The sequence below is a fragment of the Podarcis vaucheri genome, assembly GCF_965113315.1.
Source record: "Podarcis vaucheri genome assembly, chromosome: 7".
NCBI classification, from domain to species: domain Eukaryota; kingdom Metazoa; phylum Chordata; class Lepidosauria; order Squamata; family Lacertidae; genus Podarcis; species Podarcis vaucheri.
Window position 1 is genome coordinate 79,510,376 of NC_138765.1, and position 20,165 is coordinate 79,530,540.

Below are 20,165 nucleotides of genomic sequence, written 5' to 3' on the forward strand. Positions count from 1 at the left end.
GGAGAAAAGACAGTGGAAGAGGACTGGAAAAAATTTAAGGACTATTTGCAAAAGTATTGTAAAATGTATGAATGTTAGAATGATGCAGGATATAAAGATAACATGGCATTAGTAACCCAGTTGAAAGAAATATGAAAATAACTGAACTATAACAACAAAGATGAAATTTGAATAATATTATGTCAAGTTTAAATATCTAAATATTTGATAACAAAGGGTAAAATTGGAGACATAATAGCTGAAATGTTTAATTTAAAACTAATTCTGAGAGAAGGTGAAGCATTGCTGAACATGATTTGGTAAATGGGAACACAGGAAAGGGAGATGTGAGGGGGTCAAGAAAGAGGGTTATGGAAGTTTGGTTTAACTATGTTGTATGTTTTATGTCTGTATTTTTGTATCGTATTGTTTTTTGTTTTGTGTGACTTTGTACTTTTTTCTGTTTGTCTTTTACTGTGAAAATTTAATAAAATATCTTTTTTTAAAAAAAGATAATTAACCCCAGGCCATGCTCCTCACTGCCTCAGCTTCACACCCTCTGTGCGTGGAGATGTGTCCCTGAACTTTGATAATGCCTCCTGCTTGCTTGAAGGGGGATTTGTGTGCATGTGTGTATAGAGATTAGCCTGTTGTATGAAGGTAATGTTTACATTTGTTGCTCCACCTCCTTTTGTTTCTAGCCCCACCCACCGCTAACATGTGGCCCCCCAGAGCATTGCCCAGAACAGAATGTGGCCCTCAGCCTGAAAAAAAGCTAACTAAAAACAATATTAATGGGTTGTTGCGTCCAATGATTGCATTTATAATCTTGGCCTATATGACACTTTACTACATTATGCTTGTAGTGTACATGGTAGTATTTGGTGCTATCAGTTGGTATTAAGCTAGAATTAATAAAGGAACTATGCAGTGATACTGGCAACATATAGTTGTGATCTGGGTTTTGAAAATTGAGTAGACAGTGTAAATATTAACAATTCCTTTTTACATGTAATGTACTGACTAACTACTTTACTCACCATTGATCACAAATCTAGCTGGGAATTAAGCATAATTACATGTCTATATGTGTACATGCCTACAAAAGAAAAAGTAAAGTGAAAATATTAGTTCTGCCTTATATGGAGTAGGGATGGATATGTTAGTCTATTTCTCTTGCATGTCAGAGGCTCCATATCCCTGTGGCAGTCCTCTCCAGCTTGGTACATTCCAGATGTTGATGTATTACAACTCCCATCATCCTCAGCCACTGTGGCCAATAGTCAAGGATGATGGGAGTTGTAGTCCAACCTCAAGAGCACCAGGTTAGGCAAAGCTGATATAAACTAACTGAAAGCAGCTGCCCAAGGTTTCAGGCAGGCTTCTTTACCCACCTGGTTTGGAGATGTTGGAGATGGAATCTGGGGCCTTCTGCCTGCAAAGGAGATGCTCTACCATTGAGCTGTGGATACGCCCAATAAACACTTGTCTTATACCAAGTCAGTCTATTGATTCCTTTAGCCCAACTTTGCCTGCAATGACTGGCAGTAGCTCTCCAGCGGACATTACATGGAGATGCTGGTGATCGAACCACAGACCTTTTGTGTGCAAAGTGTGATCTGCAGGACACTTATGATCCTTCCCCTGAGACATTAAAAAGCTGCTGTGCATTGAGTAGATCCGTCTAGCTCAGTATTGCCTTTCCTGACTTGTAGCAATGGTTCTCTAGGGTTTAAGGCAGGAGACTTCCATACTCCTACTTGGATATGCTGTGGATTGAACCTGGGACCTTCTGCATGCAAAGCAGGTGCTCTGCCACTGCGCCCACACCCCTTCTTATTTACAGAGGCCACGTTTCTAATTACTTGAACATAATCTCCTGTGCATTATCGCCTGTTTCCTCTCTACGCCCACATGCTCAGAAGGTCCGATGGAGAGAGATTCTGACTTACAGTGACAGCTACCGCCTTGCTCCAGAGATGAATTGCACCGAGATATCCTGTAATTACACTTCCAGCTTATCACAGTCAGCCCTTGTTATCCGAGGTGTCTGTTTTGCGAGGCAGCAAACACTGCCTGTCACCTGCAGATTTGTGCCAGCCTCCTCTGCCCTTCAGCTCGGAGAAGCAAGTTGATATTTTCCACCAGAGGGAAAATATTTGAGAACTGATCGCTAATAATGATGCCGATGATAAGCAGAAAATTCCGTTCCAAGCATACAGAGGAATAAGTTTCCAGATAAATTTCATGCCTAAAGCAACCTTTCACAACCCAGTGCCCTCCAGATGTTCTGAACTACAACTCCCACCAGCCCTCGACAGTAGAACAATCTGTGAATTTGCAACATTTGCATTGAGATATGTGGGCTTTTAAGTTATTCTGTTCTGTTGTTGAAGCAATAAAGACATTTCCTTAAAAAAGAAAGTGTTTCAAATGTTTTCCCCCCAAAAGTGTACATTTCTAAGCACATTTTAAATTTTATTTTGCGTGTCTTGCTATATTGGGTTATGATTCATTTATTTGCTTTTGCTGTTTGTAGCATTGCATTACTTTTAAAAGGCAACTAGTGAATGGGGAGGGGGGAGCTGATAGAGCCCATATACAAGATTTTTTTTGTAAAAGGATGCAGTTTTCACTTGTGGGTTTTTGGGTAGATACTGGGTTTTATCCAAGTTTTACTCAGATAGACACATTGAAATTAATAGTGATGCCCATTAATTTTAGTGGGTCTACATTAAATACAGAACATAGTTAAGTTTTTTTTTTTTTTTGGGGGGGGGAGGATGTTTTTATCTGAATTGTAACATTTACATCAACAACAACACATTATGAGGGAGGGACTTACAATGTAACATTGGCATGACCTTGTTGGGTCACAAGTTCAGTTTAGAAATTCATGTGCATCTCTTTGTGTTTTTACAGGAACCGCCCCTGATCTCCCAGCCAAAGTTGTCCATGAGCTGCCAGTGGCTGCCAACTATTTTCTTCCCTATTTGCACAAGTAATAAAGCAATAACAAGTCTTCTGAAAAATGCTTGCCTCTGTTCATTTTATTAGTGATTTTGGTTTATGTGTTAGTGCTGATCTCCACACTTCTTGGTACCGTTTTATTGATTGATTGATTGCATTTATATTCCACCTTTCCTCCAAGGAGCTCAAAAGGGCATACATGTTTTTCCTCTTCCCATTTTAACTTAACAACCCTGTAAGTTTAGGTTGAGAGACAGAGGCTGGGCTAAGGTCACCCACTGAGCTACATGGCTGAGTAGGGGACTTAGAACCAAACCACAGTCTCCCAACATTGCAAGCACTATACCACTCTAGTGTAGGAAACTTGCAATGCGAAACTTTGTCTCTTTTGCATCCATCATTGCTCACAGTTGGTCTCCGCTCACACATGCAAACCACACACAAACTGGGTGTGTGTGTGTGTGGTGGTAGAGAAAACTAACATGGAAGGTCCAATGTAGATAATGACATTTCCAAAGTTAGGAGACCTGGAATAGTGTGTTCGGTTCAAGGACTTTCCCATTTGGGGCCATAAAAAGTCTTACAGCAGTTAACAGACAGAGTACCAAGTCTTTGTGTATTGCTGATTTAGATTATAAGCAAAACTAGTTTTGGATATAGCTGCAGTGACTGATGGGCGATTTTGTTGATTTCTTCACATACAGCATTTTGGAATGGAAGAACGCCATTGTATGACTACCACATATGAAAAAATGTACCTCACGCCCCACCTTGCTCCCCACACCTCCTTCCAATGCTGGGGAAAAAAGCATATTGTTTATTCTGCTCAGAGTGTGGGGAATGAGGTCCTAGAAGAACACTATTTTTAAAGCATTCTCTCTCAACTGGCAGACAGATTTAAACGGCGCCTTTTCGCTTCTACACCTCTATAAAGTTTCATCAGTGTTCAGTTGTAAGTCCTGTCCCCAGATGACTTAAAATCCATTGTGAATGCTCATACTTTCACCCAACAAAATGTTATAGATTGCTGAAACTATACACTTTCCATTCTTTGTGGTCTGAGCAATAAATGTCTCGCAAGTTGAGAGGACATCTAGTGGCTTGGCTTATGATACTGGGTATTGTTACAAAATGCTTGACTTGATGTAATTGAAACCTGGTAATTGTATTATTCCTTAACGAGGTTTCTAACAGCTTGTTAGCTTTAGGGTTAAGTCCTGTATATAAGTACATTGAATGGTATGGACAACCAGCTTCTTCCCAATGCACAAACTGCAGAAACGTATCACTTATTATTATTTTTACTCCAGATTTTCCAAACTGTTGAGTTGTTATTGATGTAGGGGTTTGCTATTGATTCTGTTTCTAACCCCTCCCTCCCAATGCAGTTTAAATCCTCTATATTTCTTTACTGAAGTCTCTGCCCTTTCTAGGTGCAACCAAGATAGCAGAGCACGACAGACTCTAGAAACTGTCCTGTCTCTCCTCTGGGTTCTGAGTTCATGGGGACTCATATTAAGCCTTGTACTCTTATGATCTGCTACTGTAAGTCAGAATCCAGCTCTGCAAGCTTTCATCCCAATCGTTAAATCGTCATAAAGCGGAGCGGAGGAGCAAACATCACACTTGCATTTGATCTGTTGACTTGGCTCCCACACCAGACTTGGCATCCAGGCTTTAAACAGATGGATGCTTTTGATGGCAAGTCGTAACATTGAAGCATGTGAAAGAGGTGCCTTGGAGTGCCAAGTGTCTGATGGTCACATAAATACTTCATGCACAAACTCTATAGATCACCGCCCGAGAAGCCAGGCTATGTAGTGCAAAATTTCAAAGGGGGTGGGATCCAGACCAACACTTGTGCCTGATTTCATATCCCTCCCTCCCTCCCTTCCGCCTGCCCCCCACTTGGTTGTAACCAACTAAGTCCTTCTCCGAGTAGACCTACTGAGATTAATTGAACTAAATTAGCCATGTCTATTAGCTTGGATGGGCTTGCTTGGAGAGCCAGTGTGGTGTAGTGGTTAAGAGCGGTAGATTCGTAATCCGGGGAACCGGGTTCGTTTTCTCCGCTCCTCCACATGCAGCTGCTGGGTGACCTTGGGCCAGTCACACTTCTCTGAGGTCTCTCAGCCCCACTCACCTCACACAGTGTTTGTTGTGGGGGAGGAAGGGAAAGGAGAATGTTAGCCGCTTTGAAACTCCTTTGGGTAGTGATAAAGCGGGATATCAAATCCAAACTCCTCTTCTTCTGCTTTAGCAAGGCTAGCATTAGATACATTCCATTGTTCCACCTGCTATTTCTGGGAGCTGTAGTCTGTTAAGGGTTCTGAGGGTTGTTAGGAGACCCCTATTCCCCTGCCAGAGCTACAGTTCCCAGAGCGATTTAAGAATCGAACCTTCTTCACAGGGAACTCTAGGAATTGTAGCTCTGGGAGGGGAATTGGTGTGCAGAGAAAACACCGAGGAGGAGCTAGAACAAAGCTTTGTTCCAACACTAAGCAATTAAGGACACTGAAAACACAGGATCCTCCAGTTTCAAGAAAATGATATGTGAGTTCTGCTATGCACAATGGAATTGCATGGAAAACACAAGTTAATTCGCAACAGAAGATGATATTGGGGCACTCAGAATCATTTGCCCATGTGCACAGAAAAATAAAAGCTGTAGCTGAAAGGCAACACGTGGCAATCTGCTTTGACTGTTGCAATTCATCCCTAGTTATTGTATAATTCTAAGAATATTGTATAATTTTAGAAGGTTGTATAACCTTAGAAGGGGGTGCAGTTATGAAAAGGTGCAGTCAAGACCAGCCCAATACATTTTGCTGCCTGAGGCAAATGAAAGAATGATACCCCCACCTGTGGCTATAGTTCTGTATCCTACTTCAATACTAGCAGCATGGCACTGCACTGCCCCTGAGGGAGATCAGCAAGGTGGAGAAGAAGAGAAGAAGAGTTTGGATTTCATATCCTGCCTTTCACTCCCCTTCAGGAGTCTCAAAGCGGCTAACGTTCTCCTTTCCCTTCCTGCCCCACAACAAACATTCTGTGATGTGAGTGGGGCTGAGAGACTTCAAAGAAGTGTGACTGGCCCAAGGTCACCCAGCAGCTGCATGTGGAGGAGCGGAGACGCGAACCCGGTTTCCCAGATTACAAGGCTACCACTCTTAACCACTACACCACACTGGATCTGGAGGTGGAGGGCAAGATGCAAGATACATGAAAGTGCAGGGCAAGATGAAAAACATAGCTCTCTTCTCCAACAGAAAGGTATGGTTAATGAGCTCAGGAGGAAGAGTTGAGGAGCACCACCATCTCCCAGCATATGCCGCCCGAGGCAATCATCTCACTGCCTAGTGGTAGGACTGGTCCTGGCTTTGCCTGCAAGGGTGTGTGGCTGTGGCAATCCAGTAAGATGGGTGGCATATAAATAATAAAATCCTCATCAAGGGACTCTGTGCTTCTGGAAGTTCCACTACCCTACCACTCACCACCTTCGTTTGGCAGGTCAAGGAGATCCAGACTGGCTGAGAGAGAGGCTGTTTCTTTCAACTTTTCTTAATCACTTTTCTCAGCCTTGAAATGGAGGTTCTGTGGGTGAGTGGCATCCCTGTAATGGGAGTCGATGTGTTTTCACAGAAGGACCGTAATGGAATCTGAAAGATCTAAGAGCCATCGTTCCCCCTACCCCGCCCAACACACACACTTTGCTGCTCCTCAAAACAACTTCTGAAGTGTATAATTGCAATTTCGCACCTTTGAGGCAGATGTTTTCCCGGGGAAAATATATATGTGATGAAAATGAAGTGTCACGAGCAGGAGGAGAAAGATGGGCTTCAACTTCGTAGCTAATGGGGATTCTGTGTCGCAAAATGACTGTTGATCCTGTTGCTGCTGAAAAGGAGTCTTAGGATCAAGCATGTGCTAGGTGCTGCTTGCTGGACTGCCAGAAGGATTTGTGGGAGCTGAGCAATCTAGGGATGCTTGAGGAACTCAGGACACATTCACCCCATGCTTTTAAAGCACTATGATACTGCTTTGAACAGCCATGGCTTCCCCCAAAAGCATTCTGGGAGCTGTAGTTTGTTACAGTTGCTGAGAGTTATCCCCTTATCCTTATCCCCCCACCCCAGATTCAATTCCTAGAGTAGCTTAATAGTCAATCCCTTTTCCCAGGGAATTGTAACGCTGTAAGGGGAATAGGAGTCACCTCAACTCTCAGCACCTGTGATAAACCACAGCTCCCAGAATACTTTGTTTTGTTTTGTTTTGTTTTGTTTTGTTTTGTTTTGTTTTGTGGGAACCATGGCTGTTTAACATGGTATAGTGCCTTAAATGTATGGGGTGAATGTGTCCTCACTTACCGTATTTTTCGCTCCATAGGGCGCTCCGGACTATAGGACGCATCTAGTTTTTAGGGGGGGAAATAAAGATTTTTTTTTATTCCCCCCCCCAGCCCCAAAGAGCAAAGAAGCCAAGACAGCGAGCGGGATCCATCCTGCTGGCTGTCTTGGCTTCCTCTTTAGCTGCGCGCAACCTCTCCAGCCGGGAGAGGCTGCGTGTGGCTTTGGCAGAAGCCAAGACAGTGAGCGGGATGGATCCCACTCGCTGTCTTGGCTTCGTTTTTAGCTGCGGGGCTGGGGCGGGGGAAGCCTGAGCTTCCCCCGACCCCAGCCCCCAGAACAGGTCCGGGAGCGGTGGCAAGGTTGTGCGCAGCCTTGCCACCGCTCCCGGAGCTTGCGGGGCTGGGGGCGCACTCCGAAGGCTTGCGGATAGCTGCCTGAAGCCTGGAGAGCGAGAGGGGTCAGTGCGCACCAACCCCTCTTGCTCTCCAGGCTTCAGCGAAAGCAACGCGAAGCCTCCGGAGCACGGAGGGAGCGCTCCCTCTGCGGTTCAGAGGCTTCCCGTTGCTATTGCTGAAGCCAAGGAGCCTGCATTTGCTCCATAGGACGCACACACATTTCCCCTTTAGTTTTGGAGTGGAAAGTGCGTCCTATAGAGCGAAAAATACGGTAGTTCCTTTTATTTCAGTGGCTCTATGCTGAGTAAAACTTCATTGTTGATGACCTAGTCATATTAATAGAAATCCATAGGTGAGGGTGTGTGCTTTTCTTAGGAGACCTTCATGGAGCTACAGTCCCCAGAGTTGCCCATGAAGAAGGGTTGATTGTTAAACCACTATGGGAATTGTAACTCTGGGGTGGCAGACCCTCCAAGTATCCCTATTTTACCAGGGACAGTCCCGGATTTACAGAAGCCATCCCAGTTTCTGATTTGATCGAAAACAGGTCGTTCCTGTTTTCAGCAGAGAAATGTTGGAGGGTACGGTGGGGGAATAGGGGGCCTCTGAACAACTCTCAGCACCTTTACAAACTGCAGCTCCCAGAATTTGGGGGGCGGGCGGGAGGCCATTACTGGTTAAAATGGTATCTGAGTGCTTCCAATATAAGGTGTTAATAGTTTTGCCTCCCTCCCCCTTCCCCCCCTCCCGGTTTTAAAGTGGCCAAGAGAAAAAGCCATTTTGAGCCACCTGCGTCCCATTTGCTGTGAAAGGGCTTTCCATTCATTCTCATTAGGCCGTTCTCCAGGGTGTGGGTGGAGGGGGGGGGGTCAGCCTTGGGCAGTTGCCCTGCAAGTCAGGCTAAGGAGCACCATACGGGGAGCCCGAAAGGCATGCTAAGAGGCATCAGGGGGCTAAATTGAAAGAATAATGACTCCTCCATCGGCATGGCAGCTGCGACTAGGCAAACTTCACCACTGATTTGTCAGAGGCAATTTCTGGTCATTACGGTACTGTTAAGTAGAGCCCAGATGAGAAGCGGGGAGAGATTAATCCGGTGTCAACAAGAATGATGGTCTAGCTGCTGCTTCTCCTCTTCTCTTTTTCCAAAATCTCCCTTTGTCCCATCCCTGGTAGAAAATGGCACCCTCTTTCCACTATCCAAGGGAGCAAACATGCATACATAGGGAGGGATGTGTTTTTTGCTCCTTTAGAGGCAAAAAGATGTGTGTGTTCACTACAGAAGACTAATATGGTTACCCTCTGGAATGAGTCTCTTTAGGGTAAGGATGGGGGTATCTGTGACCCTCCACTCAGGTCTTGCTTGAGGGCTTCCTTTGGGGGCATTTGGCTGGCTGCTCTGAGAATAGGATGCTGGATTAGATGGCCAACTGAGCTCTTCTTATGGGTATCTGTGGGAGAGGGGCTGTTGCCTTCATGATCTGCCTCTGGGCTTCAGGAGGTATTTAGTGGGCTACCCTGGGAACAGGAAGCTGGGCTCCAATGTTCCCTTGACCTGATCCAACACCTCTTCTTAGGTTCTTAGGACTTTTAAGGAGCATCAAACAGCAGGCAGGGGCACTGCGGTTGCACTCTGCTTCTGGTCTTCCTGTTAATGCCCGCCCCATGATTGGCCGCTTTGAGACCAGGATGCTGGACCAGGAAGGCCTCCGAGCTGATCCAGCAGGGCTCTTCTTCTGGTCTTATATCATGCCTGGAGCTCGCTCTGCATGCAGCCTTTCAGACCAGCAGGATGACTTCGGTAATAACCCAAGTCGCTTGTTTTCTCCTGCTCCTGCAAAAGGAAGACTCCTGCGTCATCTGAAAAGCCTTTTGCTATTCAGATCTGGCTCTCCAGCCATACTGGGGGAAAATAATGCGAAGGGGCGCCCTTCCACCCTTCCTCCATCCTGCTGTGTTCACAAGCTGCAGAAGTTTATGTCTTTGTTGTGCACTTCCCTTTGGATCCCTCGCCTGTGATTCAAGCTGCATTCCTGGGGACGCTGCACAGCCTTCCCAGCTCAGTCCTTCCTGGATTTCACCAACCCACATCCTTGCCAGCTGATCCCTGGCTCAGTGTTGGCCTGGATTTTCTGCTCTGTAAGCGAGATCAGGCAGCTTTTTCTACTCTGCCAGCTCCCAGTGGTGGGTGGGTGAGGCAGCCTGCCTTCTCGCAGGCCTTGTGCAGGTTCGAGTTCAGATTCAATCATTTTGGTGATTCATTTGCTCACCTGGGACTATGACTGGAGTTTGGAAATGGATACAGTGATGGGGAGAGAGGAAGTCTTTTCTTGGGAAAGGGTCATAGCTCAGTGGCAGAGCATCTGCTTTGCATGCAAAAAATTCCGGGTTCAATAACCAACATCTCTAGGTAGGGCTAGGAGAGACTCCTTTGTCTGAAACTCAGGGGAGCTGCTGCCAGTTAATATTGACAGTATTGAGTTAGATGGAGCCAATGGTCTGACTCAGGATAAGGCAGCTTCCTATATTTCTGTGTTTAGTCCCCTTACCTATTTAAATGCTTCTAAAAGCATTTAACCTGATACTAGCTGAGTTTTCTTAGAATAATAGAATTGCAGAGTGGGAAGGGACCATGAGGGTCATCTAGTCCAACCCCCTGAAATGCAGGAATCTTTTGCCCAATGTGATGCTCGAACCCACAAGTCTGAGATGAAGAGAATCATGCTCTACCAACGGGAGCTATAACTGTTCAATCTGGAGAATTTTGCTTTGAAAATGAAAGCAGCTAGAATCAGAGACAATGACAACGAAGACTTTAAAAAAGACTGGGAACCTTTCATATTGTACTTACAGAAATACTGCAAAGAAATGGACTCACTAGCAAGGTTTGACTAAACACAAACAAGAAAATAAGTTCAAAGGTCAATAAATAATAATATGGAATGTAATTGAGTGCAAGATGTAATTATGAAAGAAAATTTGGGATGAAGATGATTAGAATATAGAGCATTTAGGTATAAGATCATAAAAGTAAGAGAACAATTAAGCAGAAGTAGTAAATATTTAAAGAACCAGAAGGGGAAGCTGAGGGAAGTCATGGGGAGGAGTTTTCCTCTTCTCCTTTATATGATAATTGTCACATTATGTTGTTTGGTTGATTGTTAAATTGTAAAACGCAATAAAAAATATATTAAAAAAGAAAGAAAATGAAAGTAACTTGGAAGTGCACATAAAAAAACCAACTCCGGCATTTTCTCTTCACATGAAACTGACTATGCAAAAGCCCTATGGCCCAGCGCTGGGCAGAGGGAGGAGTGTATCAGTACAAGGCTTCTGTCACCTTCAGTGTCATCTGCGTTGGCTGCAAGGCTCCTGACTTCACCCTAGGCTGATGAGCAATTCCTACTAATGTGACCACCTCCCCTCACACACACCACCCATCTTCCTTTGCAAAGGGCACATTTCTCATTGGCACTTTGCTGGTTGTCAGGCTGCTTTTTTGATGCCTCGTTGACTGCTGGAGATTCTGGCTGTGCGGTTTTTCTGCCTATCGGGAGGAGGCTGCTGGAGAGTGTTTCCATCCTGGCACTGGTTTCTGTGTTAGGTTTTTAGGCAACCATGATAGGGACAAGGCAAAAGTGGTGGGGATGCTGGCGCTGCCGCCGCTGCTGTGTGTGTGTGTGTGTGTGTGTGTGTGTGTGTGTAATGTCCTTTGTCTGTAGCTGCTGGTTCATTGTCCACAGTGAATTAACATTCTGTGTGTTTCCTTTGTTGGCATCAGTATCGTTCACTTTGATTGCAAACTCAGGTGGGAGCTGAATGGCAATGGGATTCAGAAATTACAGTCAGTGATAATTGGAGCTGAAATGCTTGTGAAATAAGCACACCCTTTACAGTTCCCATTAACCCCAACCAGCATGGTCAGGGTTTTGCAACATCAGGAGGGCCAGAAGTTATCCCAGCCATTGCTGTAATCAAAGAGCCCTCCCTCTTCCTAGTTCTCGGGATATGCTTTGAGAGTCCCCACACTACGTATTTTTGCAGCTCTTTGCAGCTGCAACCCAGATGTTGGAAAAGATGAACCTTTGTCACAATAACACTATACTTGTGATTCCCAGCAACTGGAATTTGGAGGTGGGCTGCCTATGGCTAAGGAGGGTCCATTTATTTCTGGTGCTACCTGGGAAGGCCCTTCTCCCAAGCATGGGGGAGGATAAGCAATCTCTTTCAGCCTTCTGTCTGGAGAGGCTTGGAAAATCCAGCCAACTTAAGAACATAAGAAGAGCTTGGCTGCCGGTTCCAGCAGTCTATTTTCACAGTGGTCAACCAGGTGCTTTTTCTGGGAAGCCTGAAAGCAGCACATAAGTGCAACAGCTCCCTACGACTGGTATTCAGAGGCTATGGGCAGTATGGGATGTTAGGGGAGGGATAGTACCTATGGTGGGGGACGCATTGTGCTCCTTCTGGGGTAGTTTGTTTACTTTAGGTCCTCACCCTGCACTCGGATCTCACTCACCTATGGCTCCAAGAAGCTGTCAGCTTGTGACAATGGCCACACTCTGGGAATGGCTTTGAATGACCAGCTAAACCAGGTGAGGGGTATCTGATGGGTCTCAAACACTCACTGAGTTAGGGACTTCCCTTGCATGTAAAGACAGTCTCTGGAGAATTGAGCAGACAATGCCAATTGTGCTGGTCCCGTGGGCAGATCGAGAGATGAGGTCCTAGTCCAGTCCGAGGTTGAAGGAGCAATATGGAAGCAGTCCATAAAAGCTGAGGCTGGGTGCAGGGCAGGGTTCAGGCAGGAACTGGCGACCAACAATGTTGCTTCCACAACTTGGGACTGGGGCTGGCTGGCTTTTATCTGCCCCGAGGCCCAGGGCAGCCATGATCCTCAGATGACTTGCCTCTCCTGGCCTGGAGGTGAGCACTTCTCCTGAGGGAACTTAGTTCCCTCCACCTCTCTGCCCTAAGCCTCTGCAGCCCAGGAGAGGCTGGAGGGTTATCGGACCCAGAGGCAACCTCAGCTTCCTCTGACGGGGCTGAGAGTGGAGCACCTGCAGGCCATGGGTCCTCCATCACCTCAGGAGCCAGAGCAGACTCAGCTGGTGCCTGCACCTGAGGATCCAGCACAGGTGAGGACCCTTCGGGCTCAGGCCCCAGCCCCGGCTAGGCTGGTTCTGGAGGCAGGGAACCCTGTGCAGGCTGGGATTCCTCAGGTTCAGCCTCCAAGTCCGAATCCCAGGCCATCACACCAATAGTGTGTCCAACAGTCAAGTAGGTGGTTTCTGCACATGCTGTAGAGGGAAGTGGGGGGCAGATGGGGCTCATCAACCTGGGAAGAAAGCCCTAATAGGAGAAGGACAACTGATCCTAAACCTCTACTGCCTTGAGGGATATCTTCGGGAGAAGAAAAGACTAACGCATAAACCTTCACAAATCTGGAGTAGAGTCCCTAAGATGATTGTATGCCTCCTATCAGCAGGTCCTGCAGCCAAGCTGTTGCCAAATGTACTGCTCTGTTTTCCTTTGGACCACATCAGTGAGGCCAAGAGGGGGTCTTGTTGTCTGGGCGGCCCAGGACCTTCATATACGCTGCTCAGGCTGGTGAGACAAATGGAGGCCAACTACCTTGGACAGTAGAGCATAGCCAGAGCCTTTCCTCCTCCATTAATTTGTCGCATATTTTAAAGCCATCCAAGGTGGTGGCCATTGCTCCCTCTCACGGGAGCAAATGTTATCATTTTACTCTGTGCATTTTGATCTGTCTGGAATCCAAGTCGGGAAGCAGGCTTACGAAGGACGTAAGGAAGGGAAAAAAAGGAAAAAACAAATTTCAGGTCGTATTCCCAAGGCGCCCATAGGTCATGCTTTATTTGTGGATGGAACCATCATGAAACCAAAAGTTTGAAACATTGGATGAAGATTTTTTATTTCTTAAAAAAAAGAGAGAGCAAAAGAAACCCCACAAGATGGACAGATGCTTTTAAAAACAATGGCTGGTTGAGGGTTTTTTTGTAATTTAGTGAGGCCAGAGATGATGCGCAATGTGGGGGCAGAGCCATTGTCTCAACTGCTCCCTTGTTTCCATGTCCCTTTCAACAGCCCTGTTTGATCTGCAGAGACTGACATGTGGTCGGTTATTTTCTGCTCTGTGTTAAAAGGCCCCCAGCAACAACCCTCAGTCTGCTCCATGCCAGATAAAAGAAATCCATTTCAGTCTCTGTCACAAAAGTACACACACTCATCTGTGGATTTCTATTAAAAACAGTGGGACGTCTTTAAGTTTTGTTTGGTGTACACTTACTGAAATGCATGGACCTAAATTAGGCCACCTTCATATCATAACAGTATCATACCACTTTAAACAGTCATTGGCTTCCCCGAAAGAATCTTGGGAGCTGTAGTTTGTTAAGGGAATTGAGGGTTGTTAGGAGACCCCTCTTCCCCTCCCAGAGCTGCAATTTGCAGAGTTCCCTCTAGGAAATGTAGATCTGAGACGGGAATAGGGGTCTCCTAACAACTTTCAGTACCCTTAACAAACCACAGCTCCCAGAATTCTTTGCGGGAAGCCATGACTGCTTAAAGTGGTATCATAGTGCTTCAAATATGTGAATGTGGCTTTAGTCATGCTTTTACATTCCAGTGGGTCTACTCTAAGTAAAAGTTGACTGCAACCCACAAATCCTGAATACCCCTAGTCCAGTGATTTATCCCAGATGTGGGAATTGAGGAGCCGTGTAGAAGATAATGTTGCCAACTCATGGGGGAAAATAATCTGGAATGTTCCTATGCCTTTAACAGCACCAGTACCAGTTGATTTGCAGAAAGCAGTGGGTGAAAGCTTTTTGCAGCATGGAGATAAGCAGTGCTGTATACCAATGCCTGCACATCAAACAACGGTTAAAGGCAGAGGAGCATAGTTTGGTAACAAAGTTGGCAGCTCTGATGGGACATCAGCAGCCAGAAAGGTTTCTTTCTTCGTTCAGTGGAGGGAAACAATTTCTGCAAATGCATTACTTTCCCTTACGTTTCTATGGCTAGGGGCCTACAGTCCATGGGTTGCATGATTACCGTAATACAACCAAATAATAATTTTAGCCTGAGGAATGGGTGAAATTGTCAATTTCAGTTTCTCACTGTTTCGTATTTTTCTTGTGTTCCATTTGCCACATTAGTTTATGGTGAGCACACTACAAGTCTCCGTGAACATTCAACAGCATTTGGGTGCAAATTTCTTTTGATATACACATTTTTTTGTATATGGTTTTGCCTGATATAAGCATTTTGCAAAGGAATTGCCCCTGATATTTTTATAGTGTTTTTATATGCTTTTTTCAGTAACACAATACATTTTTTAAATGCACACTTTGGCCCGATATAACATATTTGCAAGAATTCTTGGCTGGAGAACTGCATTTCCAAAATTCAGGGAAGTGCGAATTTTGAAAGACGACTGTGTTTCGGGTCACACATTGTTTTGGAAAGTGCAAATCAGATCTACTCTGAGTGGAGTTAATGTTGGACACAATTTATTATCATTGTTTTTTTTTAGAGCGTTTGTACCCCATTTGTCCAGCCAAGAAGTCTTCCAAGAACAGCTTTCATAGAACTAATTGAAACAAGACAATCCCTGCCCTCAGGCTTAAATTTTTAAATACATAGCACAAAAGGAAAGAGGGACTAGGGAGGAGGAGGAAGAGCTGCAGATCAAACTTCTGTTAAAGAGACGGGAGCAGGCCAGGCCTATTAATCCCCACCCACCCCTGCCACCAAGTTGGCAACCCTACACAGCGAGAGAAGAGTCGGAGCCCCCCCCCCAGATCCACGAGCAAATACAAGGGGAAGGCTGGGGAATGAGTGCTTGGTGCTGGTGGTGTTAGCAGGCAGTGAATGTTTTCCAGAAGAAGTTTTTACAGGGGGCTTTGCGATCCCTCTGGGTAAGCTGGGGTAACCTCCCCAACACAGAGGGCTCTTCCTCCAGGTTGCTTTCCAGCAGGTCTTCCGCGTCGGAGGAAGCCGTCCCATCACGGCTCACGTCCACCCCGTCCAGTAGATCTGCCAGCATTTTCAGGATCAGACCTTTTCGGGCTTTGGTTTGCTCCTGCAATCACAAAGCAAGCAGTAGGGCAGAGGGCAAAGAGAAAGCAGGAAAGTGAGTCCCTGCCCCCTTGCTGGAGAGTGTAAAGGGGTTTTTAAAACAGAGAGTCACTGTGGGAAATAAAATACATGGAGAACATAAGAAGCGTCTGGCTGCTGGGTCAGACCAAAGATCCATCCCAGTCTAGCACCCAGCTCTCAGAAAGGTCAGCCAGGTCATACAAAGGCTGAGAGCCAGTGTGGTGTAGTGGTTTGAGTGCTGGACTAGGACCTGGGCGACCTGGGTTCGAATCTCCACTTGCCCATGAAGCTCACTAGGTACCTGTCTTCTCTCAGCCTAACCCACCTTGTTGTGAGGATGAAATGGGGTGGGGAAACGAACCAGGTACGGCTACTTGGAAGGAAGGTGGGATTGAAATATATTATCATAATTGGCATCAACCGGATTCTCATTTCTCCTTCTACCTGATATTTTTTAACTGGAGGTGCCAGGGTAGAATCTGAAACCTTCTTAATGCAAGGCAGGTGCTCTGCCATTGAACTGCAGCCCTTTGCAATACTGCATCAGGTTGTTGGTCCATCTAGCTCAGTACTGACTGGCAGCATCTCTCCAGGCAGAGGATATACCTGAAGATGCCACAGGTTTAACCTGGGACCTTCTGCATGCAAAGCATGAGCTATGGCCCTTCCCTGAAGACACAGAAACATAGGGTGCTGCCTTATACCAAGCGAGATCCTTGGCCTGCCTAGCTCAGTATTGTCTGCACTGACTGGCAGTAGCTCTCAAGCAATTTCAGGTATGGGGCCAGTCCTACCTGGTGATGCCAGGGATCCATGCTGGGGCCCTTCTTCATGTAAAACAGCTAATCTAGTTCTGCTCTAACCACTGAGCTACAGCCCTTCCCCAAGACTTCACCCCCCTCACTTTTAGCTTCCTTTGAAGTTTCTGTCTGATATTCATGTTTTGCTTGTTTTATCCTGTTCCTGGTTTTATCCTATAGAATATATCCATTCCCCCACCTCTCTTGAGCCACTTTTGTGGAGGCTGCTTTTCCAGACTGAGAAGAAACATGCAAATGGCTTTTTATAAACATAAATAAAATTTCAGAACAGTACAGCAGACAGGGATTTGACACAGGCAATGCCCCCAGGAAGCTACATAGATGGGGTTTCTGCATTTCACCCTGCTGTTAAGGATTCATAGACTTATGCTCAGCAAAGAATGCATGTGTGGTGGAAGGGAAATGGAATGCAGGCTTCACTGACTAGTAGTTTTAATCTCCCTGATCAAATAAAGATGCTAGTTCATAAGAGACAGAGCTAAATTGCGCAGTGTGACAGCGAGAAAAGGCATTTAAAATTGGAGATAGTAATAGCTTAGCTCATTCCCTGGCACACAACAGTAAGCTAATATCACTATCCTCAGCATACGTGAGTCAATTTTTATTTTAGCCCTTTGTGCCTTTGTAAATTATAGTTGCAATCTCAAACACCTGAGAGCAAGCTCTATTGATTTCAATAGGACATTCAAGTTGACATGTTTAGGACTGTACTGCGTACCCCCTCCTGCCCACATACTTCCCAGTGGTGCATTTAACCACAGGGAGAAATGTAACAGGTGTAGTCCCCATATCTCTAAAAAATTTTTGGGGGGAACCACACCTGTTGGATTTCAATCAGGAAAAGGAGCAAACAAACAGTAGTCATTAGGAGAACACTGCCTTATCTTGAATCAGACCTTTGGTCTGTCTAGTTCAGTATTGTCTACACTGACTGGCAGAAGTTATCCAGGATTTCAGGCAGGGGATATTCCCAGCCCTTCCTGGAGATGCTGGAGATTGCACCTGGGAACTCCTGTTTGCGAAGAAGATGCTCTACCACTCAGCTGCAGCACCACCCCAGAGGACTGTTTTGCCACTGCTGACATCCTTTCTAAACAAGAGGCATGCATTTAACTAAAAGCCCTTCTCTCTTCTCTCTTGCTTTGATGGACCCACTCTCCTTCCCTCTCCTTCTTTCTGTTTCTTCTCCTCTCCTTCCTTCCCTTAGCCTGCAATCCAGCCTCCACTTACCTGGGAATAAGTCTTGCTAATTGAGCCAGGCAGGACCCCGGGGTTGCACTGCAAAATATTTCGTTCTCTCTGCATTCCGATGCTAGTCCTTAGTTTGAGTTTGGTATCATTTACTCAAGAAAAGAAGTCAGCAACCTTGGGAAAAACCCTTCTTCGGTATTTGACTTATTCCCCTTTTGCTCACTTTCTTTATTCCTCAGATCTCCCCATTATTTACATCTGTTCGTACTCCCCTTTCCATCCCCTCCAAAAGCCTCCCTCTTGTGCACAGTCTCCTCTCCTCCACCAGGCGGCTTTGCCCATCTTTTAAAGCACCAGAAACCTAAAAGCCTTCTGCACAAAACCCTAGAATTTTAAAGGAAAGATGTCCCTTTTCAACTCACCCTGCTGCTCTGTACAGAAAACTTATCCTCCCCGGGCAAGGCAGATGCTCTCATGCTCCACACCAGCAGCAGAACAGCGATGAGCCTGGCCACCAGCTGCATGGCGGAGGTTGCCCCAGAAGCTCCTTGGTTCTAAGGCTGAGAGGGACAGCGCTGTTCCCTAGTCCGGTCTTGTCCTCAAGAGTGGGATGCGGCACCTGCTTTTTATAAAGCCCTCCCTGAGCTGTGCCTGAGTGACGCAGGCAGTCAAATCCACCCAGCAAGCCAATGGCATTTTGGTGGGTAGTCAGCATGAGCCTCTCCGTGGGTGAAGACTAGTGATCCAGAGGAAAGACAAGTCCAGGGGCACATTTTGAATTGAAAGAAGGGAAAACAACAACAGAGGGAGACGTGCAATCATTTTATTTTACTTAGCCTCTTCTAAAATACATCGGAAGTTGGAAAGAGGTCGCATAGCCATGCCCTCCAACACTGCTCAGATGAAAACAGGGACATTTCTCACTCACCCCCAACTGACCCCCCTAAACCCCAATTTCTTTGCCCACCCCCCTGCACAGCATTTCCTGTCAGAAGAAGGGCAAGTGCCACAGCTACTACACCAATGGGACACAGCACACACACTCTCCATCGTCCTGAGAAAAACCCCTTACCCCCATTTCATTGTATTCTTCAGTAGGTTTACAAAAAGGAAAACACACATCGACAAATAAAATTTAGAAAAGGGCAAGATCAGACGCAGATGCACAAAGGATTTTTAAAAAATATAAAAAATCAAGACTCCTTGTGCTCTGCTCCACTCCCCCTTTCTTCCCTCCCCAGAATGGCCCTGCCCTCTGTCTGCTCCTCAGAGCTGGCCCTCACATGGGGCTGGGCCTCAGCGGCCTCAGCCTCATCCTCTTCACCTCTCCAGCAGCTGCTACAAGCTGCCCAAGGGAGGAGGCTGGTAGCAGTGGCCATGGAGAGGCAACAGGGTGCTCTCTCACAGTCGTCAGCACCTCCCCCCCCGAGTTCAGCAGAGGCATCACTGGTGGGAGAAATAGGGATATTCCGGGATCAAATCAGAAGCTGGGATGGCTTTTGTAAGTCTGCGATGGTCCCTGGAAATCCAGGACGCTTTGAGGATATGCATAACTTGCTGAGTTGCGAGAAACAATCAAAGTCATGAGAAGAACCTGCAACAGGTCAAAAGCCTCTCTGGTCCAGCATCCTGATCTCTCAGGAGCCAACCAGATGCCATAGCAGGAAGTTTGCAAGCAGGACCTAAGCATGAGAGCTCTCTGCCCACCTGTGATTCCCAGACACTGGCATGCAGAGGTATACTGCCTCTTAGAGTGATAGCAGAACATAGCCATCATGGTTAGCTGATAGCCTCACCTTCCATTAATTTGCCTAACACTCTTTTACAGCCATTCAAGCTGGTGGTCTTCATTGCATTTTGCGGGAGGGAGTTCCAGAGTTTAGCTATGCACCATGTGGAGAAGTACTTCCTTTTTCCTGCCCTGAACCTTCCAACATTCAGCTTCTTTGGATGGTTCCTCCACAGTACTATGAGAATGTCTTACCCTCTTTTCTATGTAAGAACATAATAAGTCTGGCTGCTGGATCAGGCCAATAGCCCATCTAGGTTACACATAACCTTGTGCTCCCCTTGTGTCCCCTTGTGCTCACTGAGGGTTGCTCCCAGGTAAGCCTGTGATGGATCATAGCCTTCCTTGTGCAACCACTTGCAGAACTAGCTGCTGCCTCCTGCCAGGTCTCAGCTGGCGAGTGGGGGTCCAGGAGTGGGGGACCTTACCTTCTGCAAGTGAGAAGCTGGGATCCTGCAACGAGGCTAAGTAGGGGCCAACTGCACCCAGGGTGAGTTCAGCCTCAGACATCGAAGCAGAATCAAAGCAACATAAAACAATGCACATCTAA

The 20,165-nt window shown here is 46.1% G+C and overlaps 2 protein-coding genes across 6 annotated transcripts in view; one reads left to right on the forward strand and one right to left on the reverse strand.

The window, feature by feature from the left end:
• Window positions 1-4,034, forward strand: part of TARDBP (TAR DNA binding protein) — a 42,176-nt gene extending 38,142 nt beyond the window's left edge. For 4 of the 5 annotated variants that reach the window (XR_014221499.1, XR_014221500.1, XM_082230278.1 and 1 more), the window contains 2 exons: window positions 2,902-2,980; window positions 3,654-4,034. Coding sequence is in view for 2 of the 5 variants with exons in the window: in XM_082230278.1 (XP_082086404.1) it covers window positions 2,902-2,980; window positions 3,654-3,684 (110 nt within the window). In the remaining 3 variants the exon portion in view is untranslated. Of the gene's footprint in view, window positions 1-2,899; window positions 2,981-3,653 lie in introns of all 5 variants that reach the window. The other variant, XR_014221501.1, reaches the window with a different exon arrangement.
• Window positions 4,035-15,203: 11,169 nt separating this feature from the next.
• Window positions 15,204-18,698, reverse strand: CORT (cortistatin). Its single transcript, XM_082229592.1, has 2 exons — window positions 18,249-18,698; window positions 15,204-15,797 (listed from the first exon to the last, which is right to left on the reverse strand). The coding sequence occupies exons 1-2, from the start codon at window positions 18,348-18,350 to the stop codon at window positions 15,573-15,575; spliced, it is 327 nt and encodes a 108-aa protein (XP_082085718.1). The 5' UTR covers window positions 18,351-18,698; the 3' UTR covers window positions 15,204-15,572.
• Window positions 18,699-20,165: the final 1,467 nt, after the last annotated feature.